General features: G+C 44.1%; 1 protein-coding gene across 5 annotated transcripts in view; it reads right to left on the bottom strand.

Annotated features, from left to right (window-relative positions):
* RALGPS1 (Ral GEF with PH domain and SH3 binding motif 1) overlaps positions 1-25529 on the bottom strand; it is a 292316-nt gene that overhangs the window by 174245 nt on the left and 92542 nt on the right. For all 5 annotated transcript variants that reach the window (XM_055336511.1, XM_055336494.1, XM_055336502.1 and 2 more), the window contains 2 exons: positions 14743-14826; positions 1621-1710 (listed from right to left, as the gene is read on the bottom strand). In XM_055336511.1, the coding sequence (XP_055192486.1) occupies positions 1621-1710; positions 14743-14826 (174 nt within the window). The remainder of the gene's footprint in view (positions 1-1620; positions 1711-14742; positions 14827-25529) is intronic.

Consider the following 25529-nt stretch of genomic DNA (forward strand, 5'->3'; position numbering starts at 1 on the left):
CAGGGTAAAGCTCTATCTGCCATCATATCCCTAGTGCCTCATACAGCACACAGTAGGGCCTAGTGAAATTGAATAAATAAATAAAAAGCCCTATGCCTAGTCCTTACAGCTCTGTTCCTACTCAGAGATTTCTCCTTTACCATACAAGTTAGTATTTCCTTTCTTACATCTTTTAACAATCTCTAATTGTTTCCTGTGTGTAATAACAGATTCTCTGAGAGGACTGAATTTCATCCTATGTATCTGAATTGCTATGCCTGTCACAAAATTTCTTTTAGAGCTGAAGGTCCTCTGGGAGATCCACCCCTCTCATTTCATAGATGGGAAACCAAGATCCAGAGGAAGGAGGGATCGGTACCAGAACATACTCAGGGCACAGTGCCAGTATGATGAGCCATCACAGGAAGATGGCAGAGGTAAAAGAGGGCTCATGTTGGATTCCTTGGAGAGGCACCACAAACTCATTTCCTGAAAGCACTGGAGGGCTGGAACTTCATCCCGCTTTCTCGTGGCCCAGCGTGAACTCCCTGACAGTACAAGCATCGTTAAGCCCAGCATGGTCCGGAGCACTTCAGAATGCACAGGATGTGAAAGCGTCTGTTGTCCCTGACATACTCTAGATGGATGCCCTTAACCTTCCCATGAGGGGCAGTGGAGCAGCTTCCCTGAGGGCAAAGAGATATGCTCTAGCGCACTCGCTATAAGGCCCTGGGCATGGACACTCACCTCTATAAGTGGGAGAATGACAATGTGAACATCAAACACGATCATTTCAGTAAAGTGGCTGCTATGATGCCTGGCTCATGAAGGGCATCAGTGAAAGTTGACCGGCCTAGGATCTGGGTGGGAACACAACACGTGCACACACCATGCCGGGAGCCAGACAGAATAGCAGCGTGCTGCCAAGATGCAGGCAAGCCTGGTGGTCAGCAGCAGCACATAGGGAGGAGCTGGCACAGCCATGTAAGTGATGAGAGTGGTCTGGGAAAGCCCATGGCATCACTGCCTGGCCTAGCAGACATCAGGGAACAGAAGGGGAAAGGTGGGGTACAGACATAAGCCTGGTGCTTAACAATTGGCAAGAACAGAAACTACCAGGGCAGGGGGCAGGAGGTGGGAGTAGGGCCCAGCAGAGTCACTGGGCCTAGGCCTCAAGCTTAGGATGGGGATGGGGTGAATCTGCTGACTACAGACAAAACTACAGGATATGATGGTATCACAGAGCCCATCAACCCCCAGTGCTAGCTAACTGAAATAGGAGGATGGGTGGACCCCAGAGGGAGCCCCAAGGCCTCATAGAGAGTCTGAACAGCCAGCTAAAGAGAATGGATGGCTGCCATAAAAACACGTAGAGGGCCACACTGCCATGCGTGCATGGGGGGGAGGGAGGCTGCGTGGGCACCTAAGCCAGTCTTGCAGCCTAGAGAAGTCAGGTCACAGCCCTCTACTTGAACCCAGCCCAGCAGGCCCAGAGCAAAGCAGCTCTCAAAATACTGAGGAAACATTCCGGGGGGAAAAAAAGAAAGAAAAAGGAAGGAAAGAAGGAAGGAAGGAAGGAAGGGAGGGAGGGAGGGAGGGAGGGAGGGAGGAAGGAAGGAAAATAATAATAAAAGAGCTTACCTTGGCTATTTTCACAAAATGGCTCAGGATTTCTGCCCTTATTTTTAAAGTCTGTGCTGTTAGAATTTCTCGTACAACCCAAAAACTGACCTGTAGAGTCAAATACACACACACACACACACACACACACACACACACACACAAAGTGGTTAAATACGTTAAATACTGGACCACTCCTGTCGCCCTCGCCCACCACAGACAGAGATTTCCCAGAGGTCAGGAAACTGGAAGAATACAGACTGGGGTAGAGTGCAGTTAAGGGTCTCTTCACCACACCCAGCCCTGCAAATGGGGCCCTCCTTCAGCACCTCCTCTCCAACCATACACAGTGGTGCTGACAGAGACAAGTACTTTCCTCATCATGCAGAGGAGTTACTGGGCCTCCACAACATGAATCTCTCTGAAGTTGCGGCAAGGAATTTTGAGATGAACAAGACAGATCATTCCTGCTCAGAAGGATCCCAGTTGTGGAAAAATCATGGATGAGTGGATGGATGGATGGATGGATGGCCAGACAAATGGCCAGACAAAGGTATACATTCACTGGCAGGACTACCCATGAGATCTATATCCCCAGCCAGATCCAAGATAAGTAGGATTCACCAATATTTGCACAATTGTAACAAATTTAATATTCTAGGAGAGGTTTACCCAGTAATTTAAATGATACATAAGTGTCTTTCAAAGTTCCACAAAATAATGCAGGTGAAGGGACATGTTTTTCTGGAGACCATTTGTGCCAAAAGGACATACTGTACTTTGGGTTCAGAACATTATTCATGCTTTAAAAAAAAACCAAACAAACATTACTCATGATTGCCTTTGACAGAAATCAACATCCCCAAGCTCCTGAATCCTTTTGGGAACAGGCAAGTTATCTACCAGGGTATAGTTGACTCACATGACACCTTAGTACAACATTGAAGGAGTTTCCTGCCAAGAAAGTCTGGGAAGTGGTTACTTTCTTGTTTACATCTCGTTACCGTAACAACCATGCTGTGACACACAGATGCCCAAGGCTAGAATGACAGCATGGCCCAGAGAGAGAGAGCTAAGCAGAATATGGGGATGTGTGGAGTGGAAAGGAAGGCAAGGCATCGAAAAACCTCTAAATTTTACAAAGAAAACTAGGGATATTCCAGAGTTAACAAAGTACATTTATTGCTGCAACCAAATTCTTTCTCTTTCCTGAAATATGATTACTTTTCAATGAGAAAACAAGGAAAGAGTAACCAAGAATCAAAAATTTGCTTTTTATGTTAAGCAGGAATATTATAGAAAAGTTTCTTCCGCATAATTACTTGTGGTTGCCTCCAGGCCATGCCTGGGTTTCCATAGAATCATTTTTTCCAAGGAATTGCCTAAAATTAAGTTCAGACTCAAACGTTTACTAGCCAGTTATGGAACAAAGATTTTCTGGACACCAAATGATACATACACCCATAAACCTTATTATTTTAATACATGCACATTTTTATGCCACATAATCTCAAGTGTGATAGTTTAATATGTATAATTTAATAAATTTATGCATGCCAAAAAATCACATATTTAAGGCATAATTATGGAACATGGCAGAGTTGATTCCAATCTGTAGCACACAGTATGCAGAGGCAACTGAGTCAATTCAATTCAATAGACTTTCAAGAAGCCTGTACTGTGCGCAGGCTCTAGGCATTGTGAGTCCAGACCCTATCAGCCCTTGCCTAATATGGAAGTGATCAAAGAAGGAGGCAGGATCCTCCAGAAATCACATGGCAATCATGTACACAAAAGAAGCTCAACCTAAGCGGACTGGAACATGGAGGTAGGTAATGATAAAGGAAGGCTTGCTGGAAGAGGCAGGCCTTGAGGGTTTGAAAGATGGGTAAGGCTTCAAACAGGTAAAGACAGGGCTGGGGTATGGCTGTATACACTGTGGCCAGGGAGAACTGAGTAGACCCACTGGGGTGTTACAGGTGCTTTGTGGGATTGGGGTAGGGGGGATGTCATAGCTGGGAAGGGCACTGAAGGCCAGATGGTGGGGGTCTGGAGCACCAAGGTCACAAGAAAGATTTGAGGTGCTATTCTACATGGGGAGACTTCTGGAGGTTTCCAAGCAGCGAAGTGATAGAACCTTCAGTAGGGGCAGGAACACCCATCTGGAATCTGATGCAATGGTCCAAGTGACAGGTGGGGGGCCTGAGCAAGGGCCATGCTGAATGAGATAGACAGAAAGGAGAAGGAGCAGATAAGAAAGACATTACACAGGTAAGATCAGCAAAGTTTCAAACATTTTTTATTTTCTTTCCTAACTACAAAATTTAAGAGAAGCTTAATGCAGAAAACAAGGGACACAGAGAGAGACACAAAGGGAAGAGCTCAGTTAACAACCTCACCCTTGTATATAGACCACAACAGACACTGTTTTCTATCCTTCTACTCTCTTTTCCATACAAAAAACATACACCTGTCTTTTTCAACTAAACCAGAATATATTCATTATATTATTACCATAATTTTTTTAAAGATTTTATTTATTTATTTGACAGAGAGAAAACACAAGCAGGGGGAGCAGGAGAGGGAGAAGCAGGCTCCCCACTGAGCAGGGAGCCCACTGTGAGGCTCGATCTAAGGACCCTGGGATCATGACCTGAGCCAAAGTCAGACATTTAACCAACAGAGTCACCCAGGGGCCCCATCACAAGAATATTAGTGAATAAATATTCTTCTACAACATAATTTTTAGCAGCTGCCAAGTATTCCATCTTAGGGATGTACTACCATCATTGAGTGACCTCTTATTGTTGGATAGCTTATTTGTAATTATTTTGTACCAAACTATGCTATGGTGAGCACATTTATACATATATCTTTATGCATTTTTAATTAAGGTCTTAGGATAAATTCCAGTAAGGTGGAGCCAATAAAAGTATGTGTATCTTTTTTCAAAAGTATATATCAGGGATCCCTGGGTGGCGCAGCGGTTTGGCGCCTGCCTTTGGCCCAGGGCGCGATCCTGGAGACCAGGGATCGAATCCCACATCGGGCTCCCGGTGCATGGAGCCTGCTTCTCCCTCTGCCTGTGTCTCTGCCTCTCTCTCTCTCTCTGTGACTATCATAAATAAATAAAAAATTAAAAAAAAAACAAAAAAACAAAAGTATATATCAAAAAAATTGGCCTCCAAAGGGTCTATTTCTTTATCTATCAACAAGTTTGAGCTGATCCCTGTCCCCATGCACAGGCAAATACTAGTTGTTACAACTCCTTTTTTTTTTTTTTTTTTTACTGGCCTAACAAATATAATAATGTCTCATTGTTTCTATTTTGCATTTTTTTCATAACTATTCAATTAACATCTTTTTTTTTGCACTTTTTTTCTATTTTTTGTTACAAATATTTATGGGCCATTTGTACTATTTGTCTTGTGAATTACCTGCTCATATCCTTACCCATCTTTCTATTGGGACATCTGCCCCCTTACTACAGATTAGTAAAAATTCTTTGTGTAGTTAAGAAAATACATTAGCTCTTTGTCAGTCATATATTATACCAAGAATGCAGAGAAATGAATACTTTCATACATTGTTTTGGGGAATATAAATTCATGGGGCCATTTGGAAGAGCAACTTATATATACTTTTCAAGATGTTAAACTTATTCCTACCTAGAGTTTTTATCTCATGAAAACCCAGAAATTTGGAGGAACTAATGTACAAGGATGTACTGTTTATAAAGAAAAAGAATAGAAAAAAAATACCTATCAATAGGAAACTGGTTACATAAATAATGGTATCACCTCAGACATTGGAAAGAAATCACTATGGAAGGAAGTGAGCTGCTGGAATTATTGTTTAGAAGAACAGAAGTTTGTCTATTCTTCCCTATTTATGCAAACATTTAATTTATATCAGAAAGGACTCATGGATATTTATTTACATTTTGAGTTATAACTCAAAGCTGTATTATCTATTTTGTTGCTCAAATTGCGCTAGCTTTGGCCACTGAAAGCTCTTTCAGTTGGCTCCTGTGTTCCTTTGACCTACCCTAGCATTGTTTTAGTTGGCTGGTTGATTGGTTGGTTTGAGCACTTCCTTATTTTCTGGTACCACTACTAGCTCATTAAGATGCTATTACCCCAGTACTAAACCAGCCATTTCTCCAAGGAGCCATGGTCCCTTTTATTACAGTATGGTATTAGAAACCGAGATCTGGGTGCTGAGTGTGCTTATTACTACTGGGCTGCCACTGTTGCTAGGTCGTCTTGGTTGGCAGAGCAAGGTAATACGTGTGTGCATGTGTGTGTGCAGGCACGCACAGGTGTGTATGTATATTAACCCATGTGCATATATGTATCTATAAAATTTGTTTGTAACCACCTGTATCTATATTAAAATAAATATGAATTCATATTGATCTCTTAGCTTTCTACCCTTGCTTGTCTGTAACTTTCCATTCCAACATTGAAAAATATGGGTCTTACATTCCGCCATCCATTTCCTAAATTGTTCAAATTCCAGTATTCATGTATAAGGGCTTCAGAATTGTTAACCAATGCCCTGGGGAAAGAACTATATTAACTAGAGAAGAGAGCTTATACATAGTTCCTTTTGTCTTTTGTCTTACAGGCTCCATTCATTTGCAAAGTTACTTAGGTCAGCACCTTTCCCCTCACCTTCTTCAGTGATGTTATTTCACACATTTATAATATGGTTAGATTTTTTTTGTTATGTTCTGCATTCCACTCTAGGATTCCTTAATTTTCACAATTTTTTATTTTTTATTTTTTTTTATAAATTAATTTTTATTGGTGTTCAATTTACCAACATACAGAATAACACCCAGTGCTCATCCCGTCAAGTGTACCCCTCAGTGCCCGTCACCCATTCACCCCCACCCCCCGCCCTCCTCCCCCTCCACCACCCCTAGCTCATTTCCCAGAGTTAGAAGTCTTTATGTTCTGTCTCCCTTTCTGATATTTCTCACACATTTCTTCTCCCTTCCCTTATATTCCCTTTCGCTATTATTCATATTCCCAAATGAATGAGAACATACACTGTTTGTCCTTCTCCGGTTACTGTGGCCAAGTTCAAAAAGGGTGTTGCCTGAGTTCTCCTCTGGGATTTTGATGGAATCTTGTCTCACATTTAGATCTTTCATCTATTTTGAGTTTATCTTTGTGTACGGTGCAAGAGAGGGGTCCAGTTTCATTCTTCTGCATGTGGATGTCCAATTTTCCCAGCACCATTTATTGAAGAGACTGTCTTTCTTCCAGTGGATCGTCTTTCCTCCTTTATCGTATATTAGTTGAGCATAAAGTTCAGGGTCCACTTCTGGGTTCTCTGTTCTGTTCCATTGATCTATATGTCTGTTTTTGTGCCAGTACCACACTGTCTTGATGAACACAGCTTTGTAGTACAACCTGAAATCTGGCATTGTGATGCCCCCAGATATGGTTTTCTTTTTTTAAAATTCCCCTGGCTGTTTGGGGTCTTTTCTGATTCCACACAAATCTTAAAATAATTTGTTCTAAGTCTCTGAAGAAAGTCCATGGTATTTTGATAGGGATTGCATTATACGTGTAAATTGCCCTGGGTAACATTGACATTTTCACAATATTAATTCTGCCAATCCATGAGCATGGAATATTTTTCCATCTCTTTGTGTCTTCCTCAATTTCTTTCAGAAGTGTTCTGTAGTTTTTAGGGTATATTTTGAGAACCATTTGAATGGTAAATGGTTCTCCAACCTTTTATTTTCAGGTTGTAGGTGTCCTTCTGTCTAAAATGAGTCTCTTGTAGACAGCAAATAGATGGGTCCTGTTTTTTTATCCAGTCTGAAACTCTGCGCCTTTTGATGGGGTCATTAAGCCCATTCACGTTCAGAGTTACTTGAACTTCTTCTTAAAGGGGAGTTTTAAGAGTCCCCCTTAAAATTTCTTGCAGAGCTGGTTTGGAGGTCACATATTCTTTCAGTTCCTGCCTGTCTTGGAAGCTCTTTATCTCTCCTTCCATTTTGAATGAGAGCCTTGCTGGATAAAGTATTCTTGGTTGCATGTTCTTCTCATTTAGGACCCTGAATATATCCTGCCAGCCCTTTCTGGCCTGCCAGGTCTCTGTGGAGAGGTCTGCTGTTACCCTAATATTCCTCCCCATGAAAGTCAGGGACTTCTTGTCTCTTGCTGCTTTAAGGATCTTCTCTTTATCTTTGGAATTTGCAAGCTTCACTATTAGATGTCGAGGTGTTGAACGGTTTTTATTGATTTTAGGGGGGGATCTCTCTATTTCCTGGATCTGAATGCCTGTTTCCCTTCCCAGATTGGGAAAGTTTTCAGCTAGGATTTGTTCAAATACATATTCTGGCCCTCTGTCCCTTTCGGCGCCCTCGGGAACCCCAATTAAACGTAGGTTTTTCTTCCTTAGAGTGTCATTTATTTGCCTTAATCTGTCTTCATGGTCCCTTAATTGATTGTCTCTTTTTTCCTCAGTTTCCCTCTTTGCCATTAACTTGTCTTCTATGTCACTCACTCGTTCTTCCACCTCGTTAACCCTCGTCATTAGGACTTCTAGTTTGGATTGCATCTCATTCAATTGATTTTTAATTTCTGCCTGATTGGATCTAAATTCTGCAGTCATGAAGTCTCGTGAGGCCTTAATGCTTTTTTCTAGAGCCACCAGTAGCTGTATAATGGTGCTTCTGAATTGGCTTTCTGACATTGAAGTGTAATCCAGATTTTGTAACTCTGTGGGAAAGAGGGCTGTTTCTGATTCTTTCTTTTGAAGTGAGGTTTTCCTTCTAGTCATTTTGCTCAGTGCAGAGTGGCCAAAAACAAGTTGTATTGGAACACGGGGGAGTATCACTGGTCCGTCTAGCTGGTCTTCTGGGGAAGGGGCCTGCTGTGCTGATTTTCAGGTGTTAGCACTTGGGGGAGCTGCTCTGCCCCTGCCTGCTGCAGGGCTCAGCGGGGGTTGTTTACCCCATCAGGCCCCAGGAGGAACTGTTGCAGTTGCTATGGCAACTCTGGAAGCCTGGATTCAGCCTCCGCAGGAACTACGGGGCTCGGGGCTCTCGGCTTTCCGTCTGCAGGGCCTGGAGGCTCCCGGGCGGGGCCGCTGATCTGCTCAGCTCCGGGCAGGAGCGTCCTCGCTGTCCTGGGCCCTCCCGGCCTCTGCCTGTCCCGGGGGAGGCCGGATCCTGGGCTGTGTCCCGGCGCCCTGTGCTCCGGGGCCTGCGCTGTTGGATTTGCGCTCCCGCCCCGCAGCCCCCTCCGCGGAGCCGCTCCCGAGCCCCTCCGAGCTGCTCTGGTCGGTCCCTCCGTGCGCGCTGCAGCCCTTAGGGAGCTCGGCGCACTCTCCTGCGCTCGCAGGTGTCTGTTAGTGTCCCCGGGAGCCCCGAGGGCATCCCCGCTCTCCTGGGTCCTGCTCCAACTCCCTGCGAGCCCCTTTCCGCCCGCCCGGGAAGGTTGGTGCAGCTCCTGCTCCTCCGGGACGGGGCTCTCCTGTCCTGGGGACACTCGCCCCGGCCTCAGCCCGGCTCCTCGCGGGGCCCCTCCCCCTCGGAGGCCTTTTGTTCCTTTATTTCTTTTCCCCCCCGTCTTCCTACCTTGATAGAAGCGCGGACTCTTCTCACTGTAGCATTCCAGCTGGTCTCTCTTTACATCTCAGGCCGAATTCGTAAATATTCAGGATGGTTTGAAGGTTATCTAGGTAATTTGGTGGGGACAGGTGATTTGGGGACCCTGCTCTTCCGCCATCTTGCCCCTCCCTCAATTTTCACAATTTTTTAAATTTGCATATACTAAAGTTTACTCTTGGTGCTGTAAAGTTCTATGGGTTTCCACAAATGATAGTGTCATGTGTCCAACAACACTATGTATCATACAGTATTACACAGAACAGTTTCACCACCCTAAGAAATCCTCTGTGCTTCACTACTTAATGCTCTCCCCTTTTCAAAACACTGGCAACCACTGATGGATCTGTTTATCATCTCTGGAGTTTTACCTTTTCCAAAAATGTTTTTACATTTCCCAGAATGTCTTTAAAATGCTGGGGGGGGGGAAGGAATGCTAGGGGGGTGAGGAGGAAGGAGGGTGGTGGAGGTAATCATACATATGTCACCTTTTCAGACTGGTTTCTTTCACTTAGTAAAAAACATTTAAGATTCATCCGTGTCTTTATATGGCTTGAGGGCTCCCCCCCCCCCTTTTTTTTTTGATGAATACTCTTCCACTCTATGATTTACCAGTTTGTCTATTGAAGGACATCTTAGTTACTTTTGGTATTTGACAATGATGAATAAAGCTGTTGTGTGTGTGTGTGTGTGTGTGTGTGTGTGTGTAGACATAAGATTTCTAAGAAGCTGGATAAATATCTAGGAGTGCAATTGCTGGATTTTACCATTCTGGATTCCCACCAATAACGAACGAGAGTTTGTGTTGCTCGATACTTGCCAGCAACTGGTACTGTCACTGTTTGTTTTATTTTAGCTATCCTAACAGATACATAGTGTTTTGCATTTCCCCAGTGACAAATGACGCTGAGCATCTTTTCATCTTTATTGCTATTTGTACTTCCTTGGTGAGGTATCCAGATTTTCTGCCCATTTTTTAATTGGGTTATTTTCTTCTCATTGACTTTAAAGAGTCTATTTTGGATACAATTCTTTTATCAGATAGGTGTCCTGCAAATATTTCCCCAGGCTGTGCTTCATCTTTTAATTTTATTATCAGCATCTTTTGCAGAGTAGAAATTTCTACTTTCAGTGAAGTCTAACTTATCAGTTTCTTCTTTCATGGATTATACTTTCAGGGTTACATCTAATAACTCATCACCAAAGGTCATGTAGATTTTCTTCTATGCTTTCTCCTATACGTTTTATAATTTTACCTTCTACATTTAGGTTTATGAGCCATTCTGAGTTAATTTTTATGAAAGATCTATTGTCTGTGTCTAGGTCCATTTTTTTCCATACATAAAAAATGTTCCAATTGTCCCAGTACCATTTTGTCAAAGAAATTACCCTTCCTCTAATGAATGCCCTCATGAGTTTGGGAAAGATGAGTTTCCTATATCCGTGTGGGTCTATTTCTTGGCTCATTATTCTGTTCCACTGCCCTGGGTGGTCTTTTCTTTTGTCGGTACCATGTTATCTTGATTTCTGTCAGTGTTGAAAACAGGTAGAGTAAATTCCCCAAATTTGTTATTTTTCAGTATTGTGTTGGTTATTCTGTCTTTAGTCTTTCCACATAAATTTGAGAATCAGTTCTTGATATTTATAAAATAGCCTGATAGGATTTTGATTGGGATTACTTCACTCTATACATCAAGTTGGGAAGAACTGACATCTTAATATTAAGTCTTCCAATCTATGAAGATGGAATATCTATGTATTTCAGTATACTTTGATTTCTTTCATCAGTGTTTTGTGGCTTTCCACATATAGAACCTATATATATATATACTCTGTTAGATTTATACCTAAGCATTTGTTTTGCATGTGTGTGCAGTGGTAAATGGGGCAGGGGGCATTTCTATTTCAAATTTCAATTCTTCATTGCTTATATATAGGAAAGCTTTTATATATTGATCTTGGGTCCTACAACCTTGATATACAGTTATTAGTTCCAGGAATTTTTTTTATTTTTACATATTTCTTTGAGATTTTCTACACAATCATGTCATCTGTGAGTAAAGTCAGTTTTATTTCTTCCTTTTCAAACTGTATATCTTCAATTTTTAAAATTTTATCTTATTGCACTAACCAAGACTTCCAGATCAATGTTGAATAGAAGTGTTGAGAGAGCACATCCTTGCCTTGTTCCCAATCTTAGGGGGATATCACGAATGTCTTACAAGCATGATGTTGATTATAGAATTTTTGTAGATGTCCCTTATCAAGTTGAAGAAGTTCCCCTCTATTCCCAATTTGCTGAGATCTTAGTTCCTTGAGAAACTACCATTCCTCCATTCTCAGCCCATGTGGCCTAGGCCCCCCACCCCCTAGTTCCATGAGAAGGGTTGTTTCTAAGATCTGGCCAACCAGAGCCTTGTGTGTTCCTGGTCAGGGTGATTAACCAGGATGAACAGGATGGGACACAACTTAGAACAACTGAACATCAGATGACAGAGCTACTGAAAAGGCGGCAGGACTTTTCTGCCCTCAGAATAGGATGTGAGTCAGGACCTGCTGGCAGCCATCTTGCAGCCACAGAAGAGGAAGATGCCCAAGAAGACAGCCAGTACAGAGGAAAGTAGAACTTAGAGATAGAACAGAGCCAAGGCCAGCTAGTGCTGTCCCTAGCAATATGTGAGGTGTAATCTCTCCCTGGTCTTTGTTATGTAAGCCATTAAGTTCCCTTTAGTGCTCAGGCAAGTTTGGTCAGGGTTTCAGTCATTAGGAAGCATATACATATGTGTGTGTATGTGTGTATGGGTATATATGTATATGTGTGTATATGTATGTATATATGTGTGTATATATGTATATATATGTATGTATGCATATATATATATGTATATGTGTATATATACATATGAATCCATGAGGAAGGTTAAAGCAGTTCTCTGGGGCAAAACATTGGGGACCTCTGGCCCTACTCAATCTTGATTAGTATACAAGGGTCCTGAGACCCAAAGAGAGGAAGAGACTTGCCCAAGGCCTCAAACAGATCTAGCAGCAGAGTCTAGACCAGAACCAAGTTCTCCCAATTCACTCCTCATCTTTCCCTAATTCTTCAGCATCTTCAGGACACAATTCCAACTCTGCTGCCATCAGTCACAGGCCTCAGTGTCTTTTAGCTCAGAGCTCCTACTACTCTGCACTCTTTTTTTTTTTTTAAGCTAATGGTAATTATTTACTATGTGTCAAGTGATGGGCCAAATCCTTTACATCCACAATTCTCATTTAATCTTCAAAAACCACTTAAAATGATTCTTCCCATTTTATAAATAAGGTGGGATGTCAAAAACAATTAAAGATGGGACAACTAGTAAGTTGTAGGACTAAGACGAGAACTCAGATGTGATTCTCTGCGACCACAGCTTCTCAGGCTATTGTTCACAGATCCCTCAAGTGTTCATGCACAAATTTTGGGGAGTGAGCACTTGAACCCACTAAAATTAAATGCAGATTTATATATCTCTGCATTATCTGGGGGCACATTCATATATATGTATATATAGCCAAATTCTCAAAAGAACATGTGATCCAAAAAAGGCTGAGCACTTCTGTGCTCTATGGTGAACTCCTTGGTGCTGAGATACAAGTCTGGTCCATAATACACACTCAGTGTATTGTGATGAAACTTGGCCAGGCCCTTCCATCCCTCTATGAGTAATATGAACAAATCCCAAGGGACTGAGGTCACAGCAAAACAGGCAAGCCCACTGAGTTTGATTGCAACACGTCCACCAGGTTTCTGGTTTGGCCACAAGAAGCCTCAAATCTGCTGGCACCCTCGTTCTAATCAGCTGGTCTTCACGTTCCCTCTTATTTTCCCCAAAAACATTAGGATGTTTACTACATGCCAGATACCATGCTAAGAGTTCTTCATATACACTTCACTTAATTTCCACAGTGAATGTGCATGGTTAGCCATAGTATTATTCCCATTTACAGATAAAAAAACTGAGGCTCAGAAAGGTAACTGACCTGCTTTCCTTTACCTGGAGTCTGATGAGGAGCCTTGTTCTCACATATAAAAGTCTGCCAGGAAAGGATGCCAATCAGTTCATTTCAGAGAAAGCAGCCCCAGTGGCTGACCATGGCTGGCCACTGGCCAGTTTTCAAACCAGACCTACAGAGCTACAAGGGCTGTGTCCAGAAGCTATTCACTCTGAGTAGCTGACAGGTTGGCAACCAGACCATTTCTTAAAGCATTCTGTTTGGGAAAATGCAACTTCCCTTCTGGCTCACTTCACCCACTTGGTCTTATCTGGACACAATGCAATTGTTCACAGGACAAGCTGCACCATCCTCTGACAAGTTGACCTGGCCTCTGCATACAATGCAGATTACATCAGAGCCCCTGGTAACCCTCCTCCGGTGACCCTCCTCCAGGAGGGCTGTGGCTGGTCAGAGGTGGGACTGGGCTGGCTCCCCATCAAATAGTTTTGCAAAGGAAACTGTGAATCCTCTGATAGCGTGTACACATCTGTTTTATTTTTTAAAGCCTAAGCTTGGTTGAAAAGGAAGATTTTGAAAAGAAAGAAAAAAGAAACAAAAGGCTTCAGAACTTCTCTTTTCAAAACTGTATGCAGCAGCCCTTACTCCAGATGCATTTAGGCCCTTAGTTCTTATTACAATGATAATGCTAACCACAGTCTTGATCTTCAGATGAAAAGCTGGTGCCTCTCTGAGGCTCTCCCCATCCTTGAGTGGTAGCCAAGGAGAAGGCTGGAAGCCTGGAGAGGGCTGGCCAGTGGTGATGCATAGGGCCTGGCACTTCAGAGCAGGGAGGCCCCATTGAGGGACAGCCCAATTTACTGAGGGTCTACTATATGCCTGACATTAGGTAAAGTGGTGGGATGCACAGTGGTGAACAAGATAGAGCCCGCAGATTAGCATGGAAGGGGGAAATGACAGAGTCCCACAGAATGAGCACAGGCCACATGGAGACAGAAGCACAGGGTGCAGGGAGGTAATGCACAACAGTGAGACCTCACACAAGCTAGGGAGTCATGGAAAGTGAGAGAAGTGACTCCCTGTAGAAGTGACATTCAGGCTGATCAGGCTGGGAGTGAAAAGGGAGGAAGAATTCTGAGCTGAGAGGACATCACAGCTGGGGGCCTGGCATATCAGGGAAGAGAAGTAAGGCCAGCTAGGATGGAAGAGGGGGAAGGGACAAGAGATGGAGCTAGAGGGGTGGACAGAAACCAGACCCACTTGCAGAGCAATCGAGGTGCTTGAGTCTTAGCTTAGGTGGAAGTAGAAGCCAATGGAGTGCTTTAAACCCAGGAAAGATGTATTCAGTTCCACCTGCTGTGAAAAAGGACTCTGTGAAAGGACTGATGGGAGGGGTAGTTTGGGAAGAGGGGTTTGGACCTGAGGCGTGATACCTAGGATTGAACCCTGACAGGCTGCCCAACTCACAGGGGACAAGAGTACCACCTGCTCAGGCACATGCAAGGAGTATTGCTTACCTGGTTAAACCTCCGGGTAAAGGCCACAACATTGGGGGCGAGACTATGTTTCTCCTTCTTACTCCATCCACAGCTGGCAAGTTCCTAGGAAGCACAGAGTGAATGTCAAAGGTGATTCTTTCTATTCGGATGCAGAACACACCAGAAGCATCTAATTGGAATGTGGAAACAGACATGGGGAAGAACCATTCATATCTTCACCAGGGTGGGTGAGGGTTCTCCTCCTCTGGAGAGAAGGGCTGATCTGTGGATGGAGGTGCAGCCCGAGAGCCCTCAAAGGTGAGGATTGGAAGTGGGATACTCTTCTCCATAACCCCAGCCACATTTCTCAGGACTTCTGTGCCAAAAAAAATTTTTTTTGAAGCTGGAGTAACTTTAATTCTTAGGAAACAATCACACAAAGACTTTTCCCCTCTATTATGGGATCTGACTTTCCCTTCATTTTAAGGTTTTTGTCATGAGATTCTTTTCAATTTTTTTATTATTTTTTATTTTTTTATTGGAGTTCAATTTGCCAACATATAGCATAACACCCAGTGCTCATCCCATCAAGTGCCCCCTCAGTGCCCATCACCCAGTCACCCCCACCCCCCACCCACCTCCCTTTCTACCACCCCTTGTTCATTTCCCAGAATTAGGAGTCTCTCATGTTCTGTCTCCCTTTCTGATATTTCCCACTTATTTTTTCTCCTTTCCCCTTTATTCCCTTTCACTATTTTTTTATATTCCCCAAATGAATGAGACCATATAATGTTTGTCCTTCTCCAATTGACTTATTTCATTCAGCCTAATACCCTCCAGGTCCATCCATGTTGAAGCAAATGGTGGGTATTTGTCGTTTCTAATGGCTGAGTAATATTCCATTGTATACATATACCACATCTTCTTTATCCACTCCTCTTTCGATGGACACCGAGGCTCTTTCCACAGTTTGGCTACTGTGGACATTGCTGCTATAAACATCGGGGTGCAGGTGTCCCGGCGTTTCACTGCATCTGTATCTTTGGGGTAAATCAGCAGTGCAATTGCTGGGTCGTAGGGCAGATCTATTTTTAACTCTTTGAGGAACCTCCACACAGTTTTCCATAGTGGCTGCACCAGTTCACATTCCCACCAACAGTGCAAGAGTGTTCCCCTTTCTCCACATCCTCTACAATATTTGTTGTTTCCTGCCTTGTTAATTTTCCCCATTCTCACTGGTGTGAGGTGGTATCTCATTGTGGTTTTGATTTGTATTTCCCTGATTGTGCCAAAATATTCTTAACCATAAACTGCCTCTCTGCCAGCATCCCTGGGACCAGAAGTCCTTCTCAAAGCAAACTATCTGAGAGAGGGCATGATGTGTTAGCTAGCAGGATTCATCCCCCCAAGTGAACTTAAAATTAAAATATGGCTAAAGGATCGCACAGCTCATCGGCCACGTGACATCCTCCATTCCTGGAATCAGAGAACATTCTGGCCCAAGCCCACTGCAGTCAGAAAAGCTTCTGGTATTACTTCACACCCTTTCCCAAAGTTGGCCCCTCCTCTATCTCATACAACCAACAGTGAAGCAGAAGAAGAGGTTCCCTTGAACATCTTCTTCAGGGGCCTTGTCTCTTCTTTTACAGCAGGTTTAACGTTACAATCTGAATCATCAAATTACCTAAATTTTATCTATCAGTGAGGCTGGTTCCTACCCAAAGGAGCTAACAGGAGCACTCTACCAGGATGACTTGGAATGTGTAAGAGAAGCAGGAAAAATCCATTACTACTGCAATGCCCAGTGTGGTCAGCCTGTGGCTTGGGAGTCCTGGCAAAGAATGGAAGAAAGGAGGCAGACTAAAGTTCTCTGCCCCCTGAGTTATAAGCCTTCCTTTTAATTCATATCAGGCTTTCCTATTATTAACATTTTTTTTTTGCTACACATCTGGAATTTTAATAAGGTCTTTAGTGAGAGCCAGCTGCCCACCAGCTGGAACAAGGGTCTACTAGGAAGTCAGGGAGGGTAGTAGCAATGTCCAGAGACAAGATCTGTTGGCTGAGCTGCTATGCTCAAGTGCCATGCCCTTCAAATGCTTCTCAGGACCCAACTATAAGCTACAGAGGAGCAGGCACTGTGTGAAGCCTGGCTGGAGGCGATGGAAGCTCAGGATACAAGATCCGATGGCCTGGACTTGAGAGCACTCGGCGATCAAGCAGAGGCTGCGCATACACAACTCCCTTTCCAGCTGCCTCCCTTTTGCAAATGCACCGTTTTCCTTCTGGTCACCCACATGGAAAACATGATCACCCTTGACCCTGCCAAGTCCTTCACACCTTCAGTGTAGACTCCAAGTAATAGTAATGACAAGGACGCTAACTTGTGCTACCATTCATCAAGAGCCCCCAGCATAACAGTCCAGGCTGGCCTCAGCACATCACCTTTCATCTCACACCACTCTTACCACTTGCATTTAGAAAAGAGGAAGGAGGCTCAGGATTCTTCCTCTTAAAGGAATACCTTGATCCTGTTTCTTTTTCAAAAGTAGGTGTGAACCTCTTTGAGATGTAGGCTTTACCTGTTTACCATGATTCTCCTTGTCCTAGAAAATGTGTACTGGACCTGCCTCAGTTACACTGACTTCTCTTCCCCTTTAGAATAGACTTCAATTGTTTTTGCAAATGTGTATCACTGCCCTTTCCAAGTTTAATTGTGGATCCTAAAACCAGTCCTGGAAAGGTATGGGTTATAATCAGATAGAAAAGAGAATTCATAAACCTGGCAAGCAAGGACTGGGGCATGATTGCTCCCCAATCTCTAGCTGACAGTTGCTCTTGTTTTTTTCCCCGAATTCTTTAATAAACAGCAAAAGTTATATACACATATGTATGTGTACATACATATTTTATGTGTACACATTTAATTAAGAGTCTGTAATCCAATTTAGAATTAGACAGACCCAGCCCTATCCCAGCCTCCACATTCCAGCTGCATGATCTTCTCAGAATCTCAATTTTCATGTTTTAAAATGGGCATGATACTGTATTTATCTATGAAGCTCAATATGATGATTAAATGAGATTAAGATATGCACAGCACATAGCATAGAACAAGTACTCAGTAAAAGTTCTCTCCTTCCCCTTCCCAGGGTCACACTGCTGTCAGACTCAGCATGAGCTCAAAACACCCTCATCTTTCCCCCACACCACGCTCTCATTGTGATCTTAGATTATTAACAAAATCTATTAGTAATTCTCTCTCACTTTGCTGATGTCATGAGCTTATTAGGAACCAAAGCAAGTACTTAATACATCTGCCCTATATTTATTTGATTAGAACATTTCTAAGACCCTGATTCATAAATTCTTTATATACTTCTTGGGTTTTGACAATTCCCTAAAGAACCTTTTGCACTGAGAGTCACGTAACATTTAAAATTAAAGCCTCAACAGAGTAAAACATTATGTTTGAGGGGTTCTTTCATGAAATGGAAGGAGCAAAGGCATTAAGAGCCAGAAGACCCTGCTCTGAATTCCAGCCCGGCAACCTACTTCCTAGGTTATCCCAGGCAAGTTAACCTCTGCTGGCACTGGTTTCATCACAGATGGAATAGGGCCACTGAAATCAACTCCACAGACTGATGGCAGAGATTCAAAGAGGTAAAGCCTGGCAGAGGAGGTGACATGCAGGTCACAGGTCTGGCTCACTGCAGATGTCAAGCAACATTTGTTGAATGAATGGAGTGTGAGCATTCGTCAGTGTTGAAATCTCCCAAATTCAGGGCAGAAAGATTTATCAGGATGTCAAAAGAAATAAGGTCATTCTATCTGCACTAAAACAAGTCCTGGGCCCAACCTCCTTGGCACTCTTCCTCTTCTGTGTTTGGCCTTATAGGATTACAAGAGATTCCATCTGTGTGAAGTGGGTTTGGAAAATGTGAAGTAATAGAACAAAACTCTTCCAGTCACTAATGCCTAAAAAAGGTCTATGCTATGGAACTGATCTGAGTATTATTAAGTTAAAATTGACCAGAGGAGACGGGGTGGTTCTAGAAGGAGACAAAGGGCTGGGCTGAGACTGGTGGCCCTGCATCCTGGGTGAGCCACTCAGCTGTCCCTAGGCTGCCACACACACCCTCCCAAGGGCACCAGGCCCTGATCTGGCCCAGTCTGTCCTTGGCTTTGAGTTGTCTGCTGAGGTCAACTGGATATGAAAGAGTACGAGCCTGTACAATCCTTTGCCAGCTTCTTCTGGGGCCTCTAGTCGGTTATGTGGATGCTCCCTGGCTTCATCAGGGAGAAAACAGAAGCTGTGAGAAGAAAACTTTCTGCCACCAAATATGCAAATTCACCGGCGTCTTCTCCCTTCCTTGGCTTCATTGGAAGAGAGGCCCTTTTCTCTGGGGGATCTGCTCTCCTCTTGGCCACTGGATCCCATCCCTTGCCCTGTTCAGAAGCCTTGCCCTCATGCCTCCTCTCCCCTCTGCACCTTCACTCCCTTCCTCTCCATGAATGTTAGTAATAGGATGATAGTAATAACAACATCAGTCATGGTGAAACACATTTCCAGGCCTCTAGGCTTCTCTGGGCTCCTGCTCTTTCTTCTCCTTCCCGATGAATTTTCTGAAAGGGCTGTTAGCACTGTTTCCCTCTCCACCTCCTTCCTCACTCCCTGCTCCACTGACACTGCAAAGTCCTCCACTGGTGACAGCCTCCCCACTGCACAGCCACTGCCTACTCAGACTCCCAGTCCTTGCCTTCAGCATTGTGTTCTCTGGTTGTCTCTGGCTTCTCATGACCGCCATTCTCAGTCTTATCTTCCGATTGCTTTTTCCTGTTCTGGCACTTTCCCTACTTCCACCTAAATCTGTCCACAGTCTTCTTCTGTACCGTTCTATGTCCATACTCCTTCCCAGAAGACCACATATACTGCCAAGGCTTCAACCGCATGTCTGTGCCCAGCCCAGGTCTCTCTCCTGAGCTCCAGACCAGGATATTCAGCCACTTCCTGGCCACACCCTCATTGGGACCCCATAGGAACCCTCAACATCAGCGGGCCCAGAACCAAAAGGAGTCTGACCAGCTGCCTTAAACAAAAAAATGTAATGGCATGAGATTCATTTAGACACTCATTTCAACAGTCAAAGGAGAATGTTACAAAGAAACTGGGAAACAATTTCTAACCGATACAAAAACAACTTTTTCTTAATGCAAGCATTCCTAGGTGACAGCAAGAGTCAACACTGCTTTCAGCTCTCCCTGCTAGCTTCTTGGGGCCATACTGCCAGGAACACCCCCCACCAGGGCCAGCTTTGTGCGTAGGGGTTTGGGAGTCAGATGCCTGAGAAAAGCCTGACCTTGACCATGTCTGGGGTCAGTGAGGTAACGCCAAAGAAGAGGAGACTGGAGGAGTGGGACAAGTCCTCCCTCTAGACCCTGCAGGATCCAGACCATAGAGAGTTGGTGCCAACACATGGTCCTTCCACACATGGGCTTGATTCTGACTGCAGTCTTTTCCGAATCATGTTCCTAAAACATGTCCACATAGAACATGCGTCACTTTAAGAAAAGGTCACTAAATCTGACTTCATAGAGTACCATCAGGGTACCACCAGCCAATGGCACCATGTCACCAATTTTGCTCAATGGTGACCTTTCTCCCTTCTTTACCCTCCATGCTTCTCCCCAGTCCTCTCATTCTACCATCTGGAACAATCTGCAGAAGAACTGGTGGGACAAAGGAGTTCTAAAGACACCCCAGCGAGTAGGTGACCCACTGAAGCAGTCAAGGAAGACAGTGCCAGTTTCAGGGTTAGGGGTGGGGTCTGACTAAGGAGTAAGACATTTTAGGGCCTAGACTCTAGTGACATGGTTAAGAACAAATGATAGAGTGGCTGCCATGTCCTTCAGGGACTTTCAGGCCTGTCACCCTTGAGGAAGCCACAGTAGCCAAGGTGTGTGACATGCACATACTCCTGGTGTGGAAGTAGGGATTCTGGGGCTGGAGTAGGAAGGACAGGTCCTCCATGGGGACCTCCCACCTGGAACCCAGCAGTGGGGCTGACTCTGGTCTCAGGAGGGAACAAGGGAGGGCACAGGGTTGAAAAATGAGAGACCACGGAGCCCAGGCATTAGCATTAAGGAGTCAGATATGGACTGGAGCTGGCCTGCAACCAGCTAACTCTGAAATCCTAGGCAAGTCTCTTCCACTCCCAGGGTCTGACCTTGCTCACCTGAAAACTGGCAACGGCAGCACCTCCCTCACAGAGCAGGTATAAGGAATAAATTAGGTGATATCTGTCCATTGTTTAGCATAATGTTTGATATATTCTAAGTATTTTCAATGTGTTTCTTAAATAAATAAAAGAACGCACAGGAGAAAAGGCAGCATACAGGAGGTGGGAGCAGAGGCAGATGATCCAGGCCAGGAGAGATCCTGGAGTCTGATGGGGATAATGGCCAGAAGAGCAGTCCCTGGGCAGTGGGACTCCCAGCCATGCCTGGGATGAGGGCCAAGGGCTGGCCAGATAAGCAAAAGCAAAATTTACTGACTACCAACTTTGTGCCAGGAGCTGTGCTAACACCTGACACGTGCCATCTTGCTTCATCTTCACAAGACCCTCAGCACAGGTGCGCTTGCTACCACTTCCAGCTACTAAATGAAAAGCAGGGTGCTTGGGTGGTTCAGTCAGTTGAGCATCTGCCTTTGGTTCAGGTCATGATCCCAGGGTCCTGAGATCGAGCCCCATATCCGGCTCTCTGCTCAGCCTTCTCCCTCTCCTGCTCTTCCTGCTTGTGCTGTGTGTGCGTGTGCGTGTGCGTGTGTGTGTGTGAAATAAATAAAATCTTAAAAAAGAAAGAAAGAAAGAAAGAAAGAAAGAAAGAAAGAAAGAAAGAAAGAAAGAAAGAAAGAAAGAAAGAAAGAAAAGCAACTAACAAGCAGAAGAATTATTTTGCCCAGGCCACACATGTAGTCGGTGATAGTAGTAACATAAGCCTGTCCTCACCAAAGCCAGGACAGAGTAGCAGGCCTCATGTGGGACTCCAGCAGGCTCCCAGCCTAGAGAAGAAGTGGGTGATATGAAGGAAGAGACCAAAGCAGGGGCTGGGCTGAGAACAGCAAGGTGGCCAATGCAGCTGGAGCGGAGCAGTAGGAGGAGAGGTGGTATGAAAGGCAATGGGTGGGAGGCCAGGTCACAGTCCAGCCTTAAGGGCAAGTAAGGACTGGATTTTATCAAGTGGGATGGGAGGCAATGGAGGGATTGCGCAGAAGTAGCTCCCAAGGCGTCACATATGTTAGGCAGATCTCACTGCCCTGACAACGTGAGCAAGAGAGTGGGTACAGACCCATCAAGTGCTAGTCTGCTAGACTACAGTCTACTATGTATACTATAATCTCATATGCAGGATATAATGTTCTCATGGGAGGTCAATTCACTGAAAGAATTGATCATAAACACCTGCGAAGGGCTGTGTGTATGGAGGAAAGGAAGAAAAAGGAAGAGGCAGAGCCCCAGGAGAGATGAACATGAGGGCCTCCAGGAGGCTTCAGGCTTCAGATCCCTGGCTGGACAAACCACAAGATGAGGAAAGAATCACTGCGGACAAATGGGCACCTTCTGTGGCATCAGAGTATGTGTCTGGGGGCGGGGGGCAGAGATAACCAAATGAGTAATTCATTCTTTCTCAGTTTTCGGTCCTATTGATTTCTACAAAATAACAGCTCACAACCACTACTGTTTCTTCGAATCCTCAAACTACTGTCTGCTTGGGAGACATGTAGATTTAGGATCATAAAGATGATGCAAATTTCCCAAAACATTCCCTTTCCAGCCTAGTACTGTGCAGCTCTGCACAATTAGAACCAGCTGTCACCGCAGGACAGAAGCCAACTGCAACCCTGTGAACAGCCAGCCTCCTATCCATGTGACAAAGGGAGGGCCCCAGTGAACAGAATGGACAGCAGCCACTGGCAGCTTGGCTCACCCAAATTCCCAAGCCTGATACAAGGCCCATGGGACCACCCGGTCCTTCTCTACTCTTACACTGGGGACTGTGCTCCATTCCCTTTCTCCGTATTCTTGGGGAATGCTTTTTCCAAGTAATAGCATTCAGATGTTCACTTTTAAAAAACAATACACTTTGGCTTTGTTGATTAGGGACCCAGTAAATGGTCATGACCGAAAACCTGGACAACACACAAAAGCCCGTAAAAGAAATGTAAACCATTCATTAGCCTAAAACCCAGAGAAAATCAGAGTTTACACTCGGTCAATAATAAGGACCCTAAGAACAACTAATATTCACTGGGCACTTACTAAGTGCCACGTACAACGTCAATCATTGCACATCTGCTTATCCATTGCTCAGTGAATCCTCACAAGTCAGGGAGGTAAGTACTGTACCTGCCCCATTTTGCAGATAAAGACAGAGAAGCCTAGTTGGAAATGTTAAGCAGTTTGTTCAAATCCTCATATATATATATATGGTCAGCATGAGAGCCAACACTCAAACTCAGGTCTGTCAGTCTCAGAAGCCTGGATGCTAAACCACAGAGTCTCTGTCTGCAGGGTCGTGGCCACGCCCCATGCACAGGCGCAGGGCACACACACGTGCACACACACTTGCTCGCTCAACCCAAAATGAGCTGCCATGTCTGTGGCTCCACATCCTGCTATTGTCCCCATTATACCTCCTCGCATCTCCCCATCCCTCCTTTCGCAGAGTTCCCACAACACACACACCTCATAAAAACAATCCATCCTCACTGTTCCCTGTGGGTTTCCCTCTGAGTTCTAGAAGATTTTAGCTTGTCCTTTCATCCTCCTTTGGTTTTCCATGACATCTCATTTGCTGCTCACTGTTTCCACAGCAGTTTGATTTCTGTAATCACGTTTCCTAGTACAACTGAATCCTTCTTAATCTGGATCTCCACATGCCACAGGGTCATCCTGAACACTGCTGGGAATGCAAAATGAAATTTCTGGAAGTACCTGCTTCATGGGAAGACACAGGCTTGGATCTAGACTTCGCAATGCCTTCCATTTATTGGCCAACTAAAACTTTTCTATGTCTGGTGAGTATGCTAAACACCATGTCAGAAACTGGAAAAGTTAACTCAGAGGTTCCAGGGCCACATGATTTTACCAGTGAGCACTCTCAGACTTTTAAAGAACACCTAATTCTTATGCTAAAGAATTTATGCCAGAGCACAAAAAGTAATGGGAAGAAGCCCCAAACCCTGACACCTAGCAAAATACAGAATGATAGGGGAAAAAAGAATGATCCATATGACCTACAAGGTTTGTCTAAGAAATACAAGAATAAGCTAATACTTTGAAGATGATTAACATCAGAACAGCATATCAATAAATCAAAAAAGAAAAATGTTATACAATCCTCTCAGATACTAAAAGGTAAGTAGAAAAATGCAACATTCATTTGAGATTTATTTTAAAAAGAAAAAAACAGGGGCCCCTGGGTGGCAGCTGACTCTAGATTTTGGCTCAGGTCATGATCTCAGGGTCGTGAGATGGAGCCCCGTATCAGGCTCTGTGCTGTGTGTGGAGTCTGCTTGAGATTCTCTCTCTCCCTTGCCCTCTATCCCTTCCCCACTCACACGCAGGCGCTTGTGCTTGCGTGCTCTCTCTCTCAACTAAATCTTTAAAAAGAACAAAACAAACTTTCTAGAAGCTTAGCAATATGTATCTTAAACAAACAGCCTTCATTACAGCAAAAAGAAGAAAAAGACTGCTGGAATTTAAATTAAAATGAGAAACAACAGGTTTGACTTTCTCGTGGATCCCTGTTTGAGGAAGGCCTATAAGCTATAATCCAGCACTGGTCACTAGAAATGTAATACAAACCGTGTATTTTAAATGTTCCAATGACCACATTAAGAAAAAAGAGGGAAAAACAGGTGGAATCAATTTAACAATTTATTTTAACTCCATATATGCAAAATATCTTTCTAGCCTGCAATCAACATTAAAATATGCCAAATTAGGGACACCTGGGTGGCTGAACAGTTGAGCATCTGCCTTTGGCTCAGGGCGTGATCCCGGAGTTCCAGGATCGAGTACCACATCAGGCTTCCTGCAAACAGCCTTCTTCTCCCTCTACCTGTGTCTCTGCCTCTCTCTCTCTCTGATGAATAAATAAATAAAATCTTTATAAATAAATAAATAAATAAATAAATAAATAAATAAATAAAATAAATAAATAAAATACGCCAAATTATTGATGAGATAGTTTGCATTCTTTTTTTGAAAGCTTTTGAAAGTTTGCATTCTCTTTGAAATCTGGTCTGTTGGGCAGCTCAGGTGGCTCAGTGGTTTAGCACTGCCTACAGCCCAGGGCGAGATCCTGGAGACCAGGGATCCAGTTTCACATCAGGCTCCCTGCATGGAGCCTGCTTCTCCCTTTGCCTGTGTCTCTGCCTCTCTCTCTCTGTATCTCTCATGAATAAATAAATAAAATCTTTAAAAAAAAAATCTGGTCTGTTTTTTATATTTATGGCACACTTCAGTTTGGACTAACCACATTTCAAGTGTCCAGTAGCCACATGCAGCCAACAGAGTTCTCATCAATCTATAAGATCATGACACTAAAATATAAGGTATACAAGGGCACCTGGGTAACTTAGTCAGTTGAATGTCCAACTCTTGATTTCAGCTATCATGAGACCAAGCCCCATGTCAGGCTCCCTGCTGAGCATAGAGCCTGCCTGGGAGTCTCTCCCTCTCCCTTTCCCTCTCCTTCTGCCCCTCCCCATCCTCATCTCGCTTGCATGCACGTGCTCTCTCTTTCTCTCTCTCTCAAAAAAA

This window comes from Nyctereutes procyonoides, unplaced genomic scaffold (assembly GCF_905146905.1).
Source record: "Nyctereutes procyonoides isolate TBG_1078 unplaced genomic scaffold, NYPRO_anot_genome, whole genome shotgun sequence".
NCBI classification, from domain to species: domain Eukaryota; kingdom Metazoa; phylum Chordata; class Mammalia; order Carnivora; family Canidae; genus Nyctereutes; species Nyctereutes procyonoides.